General features: G+C 36.0%; 4 protein-coding genes across 4 annotated transcripts; all 4 read right to left on the minus strand.

The window, feature by feature from the left end:
- Nucleotides 1–206: 206 nt before the first annotated feature.
- Nucleotides 207–2,175, minus strand: LOC139095391 (luciferin 4-monooxygenase-like). The gene is made up of 3 exons (XM_070646723.1): nucleotides 1,571–2,175; nucleotides 974–1,517; nucleotides 207–911 (listed from the first exon to the last, which is right to left on the minus strand). Exons 1-3 carry the CDS (start codon nucleotides 2,110–2,112, stop codon nucleotides 396–398), a joined length of 1,602 nt encoding a protein of 533 aa, XP_070502824.1. The 5' UTR covers nucleotides 2,113–2,175; the 3' UTR covers nucleotides 207–395.
- Nucleotides 2,176–4,917: 2,742 nt separating this feature from the next.
- Nucleotides 4,918–7,123, minus strand: LOC139095435 (luciferin 4-monooxygenase-like). Its single transcript, XM_070646785.1, has 3 exons — nucleotides 6,484–7,123; nucleotides 5,884–6,430; nucleotides 4,918–5,404 (listed from the first exon to the last, which is right to left on the minus strand). The coding sequence occupies exons 1-3, from the start codon at nucleotides 7,023–7,025 to the stop codon at nucleotides 5,066–5,068; spliced, it is 1,428 nt and encodes a 475-aa protein (XP_070502886.1). The 5' UTR covers nucleotides 7,026–7,123; the 3' UTR covers nucleotides 4,918–5,065.
- A 1,103-nt stretch (nucleotides 7,124–8,226) lies between these two features.
- On the minus strand, nucleotides 8,227–9,947 carry LOC139095436 (luciferin 4-monooxygenase-like). Its single transcript, XM_070646786.1, has 2 exons — nucleotides 8,813–9,947; nucleotides 8,227–8,757 (listed from the first exon to the last, which is right to left on the minus strand). The coding sequence occupies exons 1-2, from the start codon at nucleotides 9,893–9,895 to the stop codon at nucleotides 8,227–8,229; spliced, it is 1,614 nt and encodes a 537-aa protein (XP_070502887.1). The 5' UTR covers nucleotides 9,896–9,947.
- Nucleotides 9,948–10,419: 472 nt separating this feature from the next.
- LOC139095437 (luciferin 4-monooxygenase-like) lies at nucleotides 10,420–12,164 on the minus strand. The gene is made up of 3 exons (XM_070646787.1): nucleotides 11,623–12,164; nucleotides 11,026–11,569; nucleotides 10,420–10,965 (listed from the first exon to the last, which is right to left on the minus strand). The coding sequence occupies exons 1-3, from the start codon at nucleotides 12,162–12,164 to the stop codon at nucleotides 10,420–10,422; spliced, it is 1,632 nt and encodes a 543-aa protein (XP_070502888.1).
- Nucleotides 12,165–12,250: the final 86 nt, after the last annotated feature.

Here is a 12,250-nt window from a genome sequence, read left to right on the forward strand (position 1 = left end):
ACAAACAATGGTGTCCAAGGCTAAACGGACAGTCATGAACAGTTGGAATGTGTTGACGCCTTTTCAGACAAAGATTCTGCGTTTTGGTACCGTATTGGTCTTTCTGTACCATGAAAGCATGCTCTATGCCTGTTTGGGGATGCTTTCAGCAAAGGGATTGTTATCAGCATTGATGCTGAAGCCTTGACACTTCAAATGCAATATCATAAATCAAGTAATCGATCCAAAGTCCAGCACTACACTGTCGTGACTCTGACATGATGCCAGATATTACCTTAATCAGTCATCAAGTCACAGTCACGGTTAGTTAATGCTTTTCGACATTATATACATTTATTTCACATTCTATCCAATTTAACAAGCATTTTTCTCTTTAAAAACATCAAAAAAATTTCTCAAAAGTTCAACTCCTTTGCCATTTTCCTCAATTTAATTTTACTTATTTTACCCGAGAAAGTCAATGGAAATGACTTGACAATGTGAACTCCACCGCGTATCTTTTTCGGTTCACTAACCTTTCCATTGACTTGTTCAAGAATAAAATTTTCAGTCAAATTACTTGATTCATTAACAATAACAAAAGCATGAATGATGTCGTTGCCATCATTTGAATCATAAACACCAACAACGCTGCTATTCACGATTCCTTTGATTTCGTTAATGACTGACTCAATTTCTGATGGTGTGACTTGAAAATTGTTGTATTTTAGCATTTCTTTCTTCCTGTCGACGATGTATAGGCAGCCGTTGTCATCAAAGTATCCAATATCACCAGTTTTGAACCATTCTCCATCGAATGTAGCCTGTGTCTTTTCAGGATCTCCAAAATATTCTGTAAATTGGACTGGCTTTTTGATGAAGATTTCACCTTGCTCATTTGGTCCTAAAGAGTTCATGGCTTCATCGACAATCTGGAATTATTGAAATTATATACTTCACAAGCGTTAACAGAAAAATTTCTTGATGTCTTTACCTTAACTTGAGTATTAACCACAGGAACTCCACCTCCATCCTCCGAATCGCCTTCACTAATTGCAATATAATCTTCCTCAGAACATCCATAACAATTAACAACAGTTCCGTTCGGAATAAAGTTCTTGAACTTATTAAAAATATCTCTAGACAAGACTGATCCGCCGATCATCAAATATGTTATGCTGTCCATTGGCTGAAGATTCTCAATTTGTAAGATTTTCGAAATAGCATAAGGCGCAATCATAAGAGTATTGGCTTGATATTTGTTAATGATATCAACAACAAGTTGTGGCTCAATTGATTTTGTTGTAATGATTCGGACCAATTTGTATAAAGCACCGATGACTATATAGTAAATTCCACTAAACCAATAAATGTGGGATGTTTGGAATGCTCGGATTGGCTTGCTTGTATTTTGCTTAAAATATGGATGGAAATCGTAAATAAATTGCTTGTGTGATTTGCAAACTCCTTTGGGAGAGCCTGTTGATCCGGATGAACAGAGAACCATTACTGTTGAGTTTGGATCGGTTGATGGGAATCTGGAATATAATTGATTAATTTTCAGAACTTCCTGCCAATTATCAACACTTACTCAATGTCATCAACACTTTCACCTTCCATTTCCTTTAAAATCTCAGTTACACACTCATATCCATCAACTTTGTCCATCACAGTCAATACTTTAGCTTCACTTTTCATCTCATCCACAGCATTTTTCACAACCTTCACATTATCAGCATCACAAAAAATAATTTTCGGCTTTGTCATTGTAAACATTTGAACGATGTCCTTCTCATTCATGATCGGTGACAGTGGATTGACTGGAAGTCCCAATGCAAAGCATGCAATGACGATCGGAGCTAGATTTTCAGTATTCGTAGCCACAAATCCAATCACATCGCCATCCTTCATTCCACATTTTGTTAAATACTTTGCAATTCTTACTGATCGATCATGCATTTGCTGGCAAGTCACTGACACGTCTGTGTCTGCTGAGATTTGATTGATTGAGTCTGGAGTTTGTTGAAGGACTTTGAGGATTAATTGACCAAGATTCTGATCTGGATTGTAGATTGGAGGAATTTTTGGTCCATGCCAAATTTTATTTGCTTTATCAAATATAGGCTTTGACATTTTGAGGAATAACTGATAATATTCAAGAAAAAATAGTAGATTGCAATGAAAACAGAACAAAATCTAAATTTAGACTAAGCGAATGTTCCAAAAATACTTTCGTATAAATACTGTTCAGTTTAGGCAAATAAGAAGAGCCAATCTCAATTCTCTCTGTACATTGAGTGACGCTTTATTGTTCTCTATTGATCTATGAAGTATAATATTTGATTTAGTACTTATTACTGCACTTTACTATGATTAATTATCAGTTTTAAAAGTGCAGTTTACGAGTAAGGCAAAGCTGAAACTTAGAATTGTAATTAAATACGAGAATATGGTGAATATGGAGAATATGAGCCTATTGCGGTGCTAATTATTATACACTGTAAAATACTCATTGAACATATGCTCACATGTTAAGGTTGTCAACTATTCTGAACCAAAACAGACAAAAATGATAAGTAAGGAACAAGATGTGTGGTCATAATAATAAATATCGACATAATATTGACTTAACAAATATTGACTTCTGAGCATTAAGCATTTATATAAATTGAGAGAACTACTTTCTCAAATTTATCTGTGAAATCACTGTCATTTCGGAGCTCTAATTGAGACAACGTAAATGAGCGAAAATATTTCGTAATAATCAACTGACATTGATAAGGACATATTTGTTTAATCTGTACTCATATTTGCGAGTTATTTTTATACAAAAATGTATGCATGAGTCTCTCTCAAATCGAGCGGGAACCACTTTGGAGCGGTTTCTAGGTAGATATAGTTTAACTGCTGATTGCTTTGTAATTTGGGGTCGGTTTATTAACCTACCTTGGATGCTCTACTCTACGCTATCAAGAAAAATAGAGTTACCTAAGCTATCCCAGGGTATCACACTTACTTCATCCTAGCTTCACTATTCTAAACAATCACACCCTAGCAGTTCTAGGTAACCTAACCTCATCTTATTATTGATCCCTTAGGCTGGGGTTGGTAAGGTGGAGCTAGGATGGAGTATTATGTTCTCTTCAAGGATAAAGTTAGGATACCCTAGGATACCTAGGTTAGGACTCATGGGAAGCCTCGATAAAGCCTTATCAAGGTGAGATATGGCAAATGCGATACCTCATGGACCACTATTGATCACTTAGACCATCCAACAAAAACATTAAAGTGTCCAACCTCATATAAGCCTTTAAAAATTTCCTCAATATTTCCCAAGATATTTCCACAAAAAAAAAAACTCAACAAGATGACATCTCAAAATTCTCATCACATCCACACCATAATCAATATTCATTTTCACATTCTTGAACTTTTTTTCCTTCTTCTCACCATCGTCATCAAAAACAACAACATCAACATGTCACACAAATCACATTCGTATTTATTCATTTTGTATAATATCAAAAGTATCAGAAAAATTGGAAGAATAAGAAGGAACCAAAAGAAGAAAAAAAAAGTCGTTCATCATTTTGCTGTTCTATGATATATGAGACTTTGTGTGTGTCTAGTGGCAGTTCCTTTTTGCATACATTCGTCACATTTTGTGTGACTTTTCTCATTTCATCAATAAAAAAAAAGAATTTTTTTTTTGTTGGAGATAAAAGAAGAAAAGAGGAAAAGTTTGAGGAATCTGGGAGGAATTAGGGGGTAGTTGAGCATTTTTAGGGAGGTGAGAATGAAGCGGTCAATAAGTGGAGTAGAATCCAGTGAGGGGAATAAAGACTAGTTCCTTAAACTAGAGTTGACAGGACTTCATGATTCCAAAAAGACCTGTCCAGTGCTTCTTAGGTTTTGACTATTTTGAAGCATTAAGGAAGGAAATTTTTGACAATTCTCATCTTTAGGTTCATCCTGAATTCTTATCAGGTCCCAAGGCATCTTTATGAGTGGAGATGCTTTAATAGGCACTGCAATCTTTGATCCATTGCTTCATCTCTGTTGCATTAAGATGCATTCAAGAACCTCACTCTGACTTCAACTAGATTCATGTACAATGATTCTCGAGATATCCTAGGATTGATCTGATCTCGAGCGCCTGTCGAGACAATACATCAAGAACCCTCATTCATGTCGTCCAAAGATTACCCAGAAAAACCCATGGAACTTAGAGAATTGAGTACAGGATCGTGTATAATTATTGGAAATTGGAAAGCATAAGCCAGTTGTAGAACCAGCTCCAGGTTTCTTCTAAAGGAGTCCATTGATCAAAATTGACCATTTCGGCCAGCGAAGTAAGTAACCAAGTACCTAAAATCACATCTTCACTCAGCCAACAAGATAAAACAACAACACAACCCCATCAACTAGACAAAAAGCACTCACAACAAAAAGTTTTGAAGGATGAAAAAAACTTTTCATCTTTACGTACAGACCTGATTGTGGAATGGGGAAATATTTCTTCACATTACTCACAGATGTTGAAATAAAAAAAAGTGTCGTTCTTAGTTTTATTGCTGCGACGACAAAGTGTATAAGAGTTAAAAAGCATTTCGGGGAGGCAAGTTCCTCAAGTGCATGCAATGAATTTGAATTGCGTATTTATTTCAAGTCTTAATGCCTTTCGATCGACCTTTTGAGTCGATTCTAATGGAAATGAATCAACCTCCACAAATGCGTTTCGGATCGATGACATTTTTATTGACGTAGTCAAGTATAAAGTTCCGATTCATATTTTTGGACGAGTCAATAATAACGAAAGTATGAATAATGTCATTGCCCGTTTCATCGTCAGGAACACCCACAACACAACTGCAGACAATGCCATCAATAATCATTTCGAGAAAACCTTTCCAAAAGACTGTAAAACATAAAGACGAGTTATAGCTGTTTGAAAAAATCAATGTTCTTTATTAAAGTAGGCTGGAGGCGTGCCTGAAGAGGTTATGAGGAGGATGTAGGTTGATCTTAGTTACGTAGCCACAGAAAATCACGCGATATTGTCCAGGAAGTATAGGGATTAGATCAATTACTTCCCTACTTTTTGAACCATATCTCTAACCTTCTTTCTGTCAACCTTACCAGTCAATCCAAGTGGAAATGCATCAACAATATGCACACCACCGCGAATCCGTTTTGGGTCAATTACTTTACTATTGACATAGTTTAGTATAAAATTGTCATCTAGACTTGCTTCTTTGTCGGCAATCACAAATGCATGAATGATGTCATTTCCGGTATTAGGCTCTGGAACTCCAACAACACAGCTAGTTGTGATTCCTGGAATTTCATTTATGATTGCTTCAATTTCGGATGGTGTGACTTGATAGTTTTTGTATTTCAAAAGTTCTTTCTTCCTGTCGACTACATATATTTAGTTTTTATTGGGTCTTCACAGTAACCTGAAAATTGAACTGGAACTTTACTGCAGATTTCTCCTCTTTCATTTGTGCCTAGAGAGTTTCCATTATCATCAACGATCTGTGGAATTGTAAGGAATCGTTTTGATCAAGTTGACTTGATTAAAATTGGCTCAAGATGACGTGACTAAAATTGGTTCAAGTTTACTTGACTAAAATCGACTCAAATTGACTTGACTTAAATCGACTCAAGTTGACTACACTCGATTTGAACCGACTATAACCTGTTCAAGTTGACTTGACTTGAGCAAAATCAAGTTGACTTGATTCGAGTAAACTCATATTGACTTGACTAGAATTGACTCGAGTGAGCTCAAGTTGACTTGTCTAGAACTGACTCAATTCAAGTCAAGTCAACTTGATATTGACCAGATTTCAAATCAACTAGACGTCGAGATTTTGTTAAAGCATAATTTGACTAAATTACCTTCAATTGAACATTTGTAGCCGCAAATCCAGAACTGCCAAAATTACCATCAGAATTATTAAATGACAAGAAGTTCTCCTCTGTGCTGCCATATAAAATGAAAAGTTTACCATTTGGAATAAATGGCTTAAACTCTTCACATGACTTGCTAGAAATAACTGATCCACCTATAAACATACATTGAATGCTCTCAATTGGTTTGAAGTTCTCAAGCTGCATAAGTGCGACAAGTGTGTATGGCTGTGTTATATAAACAGATACGCTGTATTTATTTAAGATATTTAATATCACTTCTGGGTGAAGAGTTTGTGTAGTTATGACTCTTATGCATCGATAAATTGAGCCTGCTACTAACATCAAAAATCCACTAAGCCAGAAAATCGGAGATGCTTGGAATGTGACTTGTGTTTTGCCATTTTTGATTGGCCATAATCGGGAAAAATCAGTAATAAATTGCTTATGGGACTTGCAGATTCCTTTTGGGAATCCAGTCGATCCTGATGAACATAAGATGGCTGCTGTTGAGTTTGGGTCGATTAATTGGAACCTGGAATATAATTGGTTAATTTGGAGAACTTCCAGTAGATTATTAAGGCTTACTCAAAGTCGTCGACACTTTCGCTTTCCATCTCCTTTAAAATCTCAGTTGCACAGTCATATCCATCAACTTTGTCCATCACAGTCAATACTTTAGCTTCACTTTTCATCTCATCCACAGCATTTTGCACAACCTTTACATTATCAGCATCGCAAAAGATCATTTTCGGCTTTGTCATTGTAAACATTTGAACGATATCCTTTTCATTCATGATCGGTGACAATGGATTAATTGGAAGTCCTAATGTGAAGCATGCAAAGACAACTGGTGCCAGATTCTCAGTATTTGCAGTCACTAGACCAATCAGGTCGCCTTCCTTCATTCCACATTTTGTTAAATATTTGGCGATTCTTACTGATCGATCGTACATTTGCTGACAAGTCAGTGTGACTCCTGTGTCTGCTGAGATTTGAGTGACTGAGTCTGGAGTTTGTTGAAGGACTTTGAGGATCAATTGACCTAAGTTCTGATCTGGATTGTAGATTGGTGGAATTTTGGGTCCGTGCCAGATCTTATTGACTGGATCATATGATGGTTTTTGCATACTGCTGGCTTCAAATTACTAGATTTAAACTTCTTATGCTATTTCTTGAATAATTAAACTACAAAAATTTTAATGGCCACTGTCATAGATGAACTGTAGAGAGAGACTGAGCTAAATTTAGAAAATTCAAGCTCTTATCTTCAAACTCAGTACAAGTACTCACAAAGCTTACTTATCGCCATTAGAAACTTGAAAACAAATGTTGATAATTAAAATTCCTTATAAACGTGACCAAAACATTTATTTTTATTTGCATTGATAATGAACATCTCATTTTCTTTGGATTACGTAATAAGTGATAGATGCTTTTATGGATGAATAAAGTACATTTCATAACCAAACAAGCCTATCGGCTAGTTTCCTTTTTTGGGAAGCAAAACAATTGAATTAGCTGACGTTTCTACAAAATGGTTGCCTTATTCGCTTTATCATATGGACATTACTCATTATGACTAATGTTGATCATAGCTCTAAGTTGACTGAACTTTGGATGGAGTCAAGGAGACTTGAGATGACTTCGAGTCCTGATATTTATGAGTTGAAACCCTCCCCTCTCCCCTCTCCCCTAACATAGTCTATGGCACAATATAATACCAAATAGCTTGAACCCGTAAATCAAACAAAAATTCAGTGACATTGGAGCCGAATTCTTCGGTCGTGGTTCAGTATGGAATATAAAGGTACAACACTAGCATAGTATCTTGATTCTACCGTCTCACTTTTGAAACGGAACAAATTTACAACTTAGCCATGCCAAGTGTACCATTCTACCGTATCAGTGGTCAGAGACCTTACCAGAGACATGCCAGACTGATGCAGGGCTTTGGATCGATTAACCAACTTGTGCTATTCAGTGAAGTCTTCTTAGTATGACCAATGCAGCCTCTAGATTATCTTTACGTTCATCTATCTAAAATCAATAGGAAGCGTGCGAGAAATGAGTTCTTATCGGACTTTTGGAGTTAAATCCGTTAATTCGTGTGAAGAAAACCAGTAATTTCTCACTTAACTAATCTTATCTCTTCCTTTATTTCAACGTTATCAACCATTTGGAACTATGTGCTTGTAAAAATAAATAGGCATCTAATATTATCATTAAATTTTGAATTTTGTAGTTAAAAATAGAATTTTAATATTTGATAGTCTCGTGACTTACAGGCATTATCTTATCTCTATATTATTATACAATTTCAAGTTCCTCTCAATTCTTAGCTTGTCTTTTATATAAATCTTGTGCCATTTCTTTGATCTTTATTCTATTAACCTTTCCAGTCGCACCTATTGGAAACTCATCCACAATATGGACACCGCCGCGGATTCTCTTCTTTTCCATGAGTTTAGCATTAACGAACTTAAGGATGAACTCTGCAGTAAGACTTTTCGACTTCTCCAAAACCACAAATGCATAAATGATGTCATTGCCACTGTGTGGTTCAGGAACTCCAACGACACAACTGCTATGGACACCTTCAATTGCATCAATTAGTTCCTCAATTTCCGAAGGCGTTACTTGATAATTTTGGTACTTTAAAAGTTCTTTTTTCCTGCCTGTAACAAATAGGAACTGCTGATCATCAAAGTAGCCAATGTCACCAGTTTTGAACCAATCGCCATCAAATGCTTCTGCTGTCTTTACTGGATCGCCGATGTACTTTGAAAAATGAACTGGAGTATTGACGTAAATTTCTCCAGTTTCATTTGGACCCAGGCTGTTTCCATTGTCATCAACGATCTAAAAATATCAATGGATATAATATATTCCTTTCCAATTTAACGTTATTACTTACTCTAACTTGTACATTATTAATAACAGTTCCTGTAGCACTCAATTTATTTTGGTAAAAATTAACAGCAATTCCATCTTCTTCCGTACATCCATATCCAGTTAAAAACATTGCATTTGGAAGGTATTTCTTAATTTTCAAGCACATCTGCTCAGATATGATCGCACCACCAATTATGAATAATTTAAGGCTTTCCATCGGCTTTATGTTTGGCACTTGAAGAAGTGACACAATAAAGTACGGAGGAACTGTGACGACATTTACTTTATATCGATTCATGATGTCTATAAAATCTTCAGCTGTGAATACTTTTGACGTCACAACTCTTATGCTTTTTGATAAGGTTCCACTTAATAGCATACTATAGCCACTTAACCAGAATATAGGAGAACCTTGGAAACAAACGGAAGTTTCTTTGTGTGCAACCGATGGATTAAATCCCATAATGAATTGTCGATGAGATTTGCAGACTCCTTTTGGAAATCCTGTTGATCCTGATGAACATAAGATGGCTGCTGTTGAGTTTGAGTCGATTAATGGGAACTGGAAGAAATTGGTGTTTTCGTTTTCCATTTCCTTAAGAATCTCAGTTGCACAGTCATGTCCATCAACTTTATCCATCACAGTCAACACTTTAGCTTCACTTTTCATCTCATCCACAGCATTTTGCACAACTTTCACATTATCTGCATCACAAAAGATCATTTTCGGCTTTGTCATTGTAAACATTTGAACGATGTCCTTCTCATTCATGATTGGTGACAGTGGATTGATTGGAAGTCCTAATGTGAAGCATGCAAAGACGATCGGTGCTAGATTCTCAGAATTTGCAGTCACTAATCCAATCAAGTCACCTTCCTTCATTCCACATTTTGTTAAGTATTTAGCGATTCTTATAGATCGATCATACATTTGCTGACAAGTCACAGTGGCACCTGTGTCTGCTGAGATTTGAGTCACCAAATCTGGTGTTTGTTTAAGTATGTTTAATATTATAAATCCAAGGTTCTGATCGGGATTAAAAAATGGAGGAAGCTTAGTTCCATGCCAAATTTTATTCACGGAATCGTATGTAGCTTTTGACATTTTCCAATGCTGTACACAATTTAAAAAATATATAATAATATTTTAGTTCTTCTCCTGACAAGATACTCGAGTAAACTGAGAAAAATTTATTTCTGTTGCTCTATATTTAGCTGCATATCTATCATTATGTGCATGTGTAGTTGATAACACTGATCACGTTTTAAAACGTTTTGTAATATAAAGTACGGTATAGCCATAGAAGCTTATCAGTTAATTGCTTTATTAAGTTAATCAAAAATCTGCTTTATAAAGTTATTGCCTTATACGTTTTATCTCAAAATCTGCACGTTGTAGTGACTTTTACTTTTTTATTGGATATTGAGCACCTGGATTGTTTGGGAGACTGGATTTGTTGTTGATGTCATCCTTCTGGAGCTGTTTTAAGCCCTAACAGGCAAAGAGCATGCTTGTCTTACGCTTGATAGTTGGCTTGCTTTAAATATACCAGATAAGCATGCATGTGATCGTTGTTCTCAGCTTACTCTGCTCATGGAAGCACGCTGTTTGCCTGCCAGGACAGGTCACTAAAATTGACGATTTTCAGCAATATTAAGACATAAAAAGTTCGCTTCTGCAATTTCTCTAACTTTTTTTCTGTCAACCTTCCCTGTCGCCCCCAACGGAAACGATCCAACAACATGAACACCTCCACGAATCCGCTTTACATCAATAACTTTTGAATTTACATAATTCAGAACATAATCAGCTGTAATGTCACAAGAATCATCAAATATTACAAAAGCATGAAGTATGTCATTGCCGGTATTTGGCTTAGGAACGCCAACAACACAGCTGCTTAAGACTCCTTTAATATTATTGATAATCTCCTCAATTTCTGATGGTGTGACTTGATATCCATTGTATTTTAGCATTTCTTTCTTCCTGTCGAGGATGAAGAGATTGCCATTATTGTCAAAATATCCAATATCACCAGTTTTGAACCATTCATCGTCGAATGCTTCTGCTGTCTTCTCTGGATCGTCAATGTAGCCTGAAAATTTAACTAGTCTCTTTGCTAGGATTTCACCTGAACTATTAGGACCAAGTGTAGTTCCACTTTCGTCAATTATCTGTAATAATGTCAAATAAGTCATGATTTATAGATCAGAATGGACTCAAAATCATCTTACCTTCAGCTCAGTATTGATGAAAGCTTGTCCACAACATCCACTGACTTTTGCGTAATTGACAGCCAAAAAGTCTTGTTCAGTGCATCCATAACCAACTAAAATATATCCATTAGGTAAGTATGGTCTAAATTTGACACATAACTGCTCAGATACGACAGATCCACCAACAAGAACTGTTTGAACAGTTTCAAGTGGTTTGATATTCTCAAGCTGTAGAAGTGAAACTAGAACAAATGGAGGTACAAGTAGTAGAGTGACTTTATACTTGTTAATAGTGTCAACAAGCTGTTGTGGGCTCAATGACTTTGCGGAACATATTCTTATGGATCGGTAAAATATGGTTGCTATGAGAGCATATAAGCCTGTCAGCCAAAATATTGGAGAATATTGGAAGTGAATTGGGATGCCTTTATGTGTTGATGGCCATAATTGTTGAAAATTTGTGATTAATTGTTTGTGTGATTTGCAGATTCCTTTAGGGAATCCTGTTGATCCTGATGAACAAAGAACTACTGCTGTTGAGTTTGGGTCAATTGATGGGAATCTGGAATATAATTGATTAATTTTCAGAACTTCCTGCAAATAATCAACACTTACTCAAAATCATAAACACTTTCTCCTTCCATTTCCTTTAAAATCTCAGTTGCACACTCATGTCCATCAACTTTGTCCATCACAGTCAATACTTTAGCTTCACTTTTCATCTCATCCACAGCATTTTGCACAACCTTCACATTATCAGCATCACAAAATATCATTTTCGGCTTTGTCATTGTAAACATTTGAACGATGTCCTTCTCATTCATGATCGGTGACAGTGGATTGACTGGAAGTCCCAATGCAAAGCATGCAAAGACGATCGGTGCAAGATTCTCTGAATTTCCAGTCACAAATCCAATCAAGTCACCTTCCTTCTTTCCACATATTGTTAAATGCTTTGCGATTCTTATGGATTGATCGTGCATTTGCTGGCAAGTCACTGTGGCACCAGTGTCTGCTGATATTTGAATGACTGAATCTTGATTTTGTTGAAGAATTCTGAGGATCAACTGTCCGAGGTTCTGATTTGGATTGTAGATTGGTGGAATTTTGGGTCCATGCCAGATTTTATTGACTGGATCAAATGATGGCTTTGACATTTTTTTTCAATACTAATTTATTACTACTTCTTACTTCAGCAACATTCAATAAGAAACTGTCTCAAGTTTTAGAAAATACATTGCTC

This window comes from Chironomus tepperi, unplaced genomic scaffold (genome assembly GCF_022539635.2).
Source record: "Chironomus tepperi strain 1889 unplaced genomic scaffold, CSIRO-AGI_Ctep_v1 contig_364, whole genome shotgun sequence".
Taxonomy (NCBI): Eukaryota; Metazoa; Arthropoda; class Insecta; order Diptera; family Chironomidae; genus Chironomus; species Chironomus tepperi.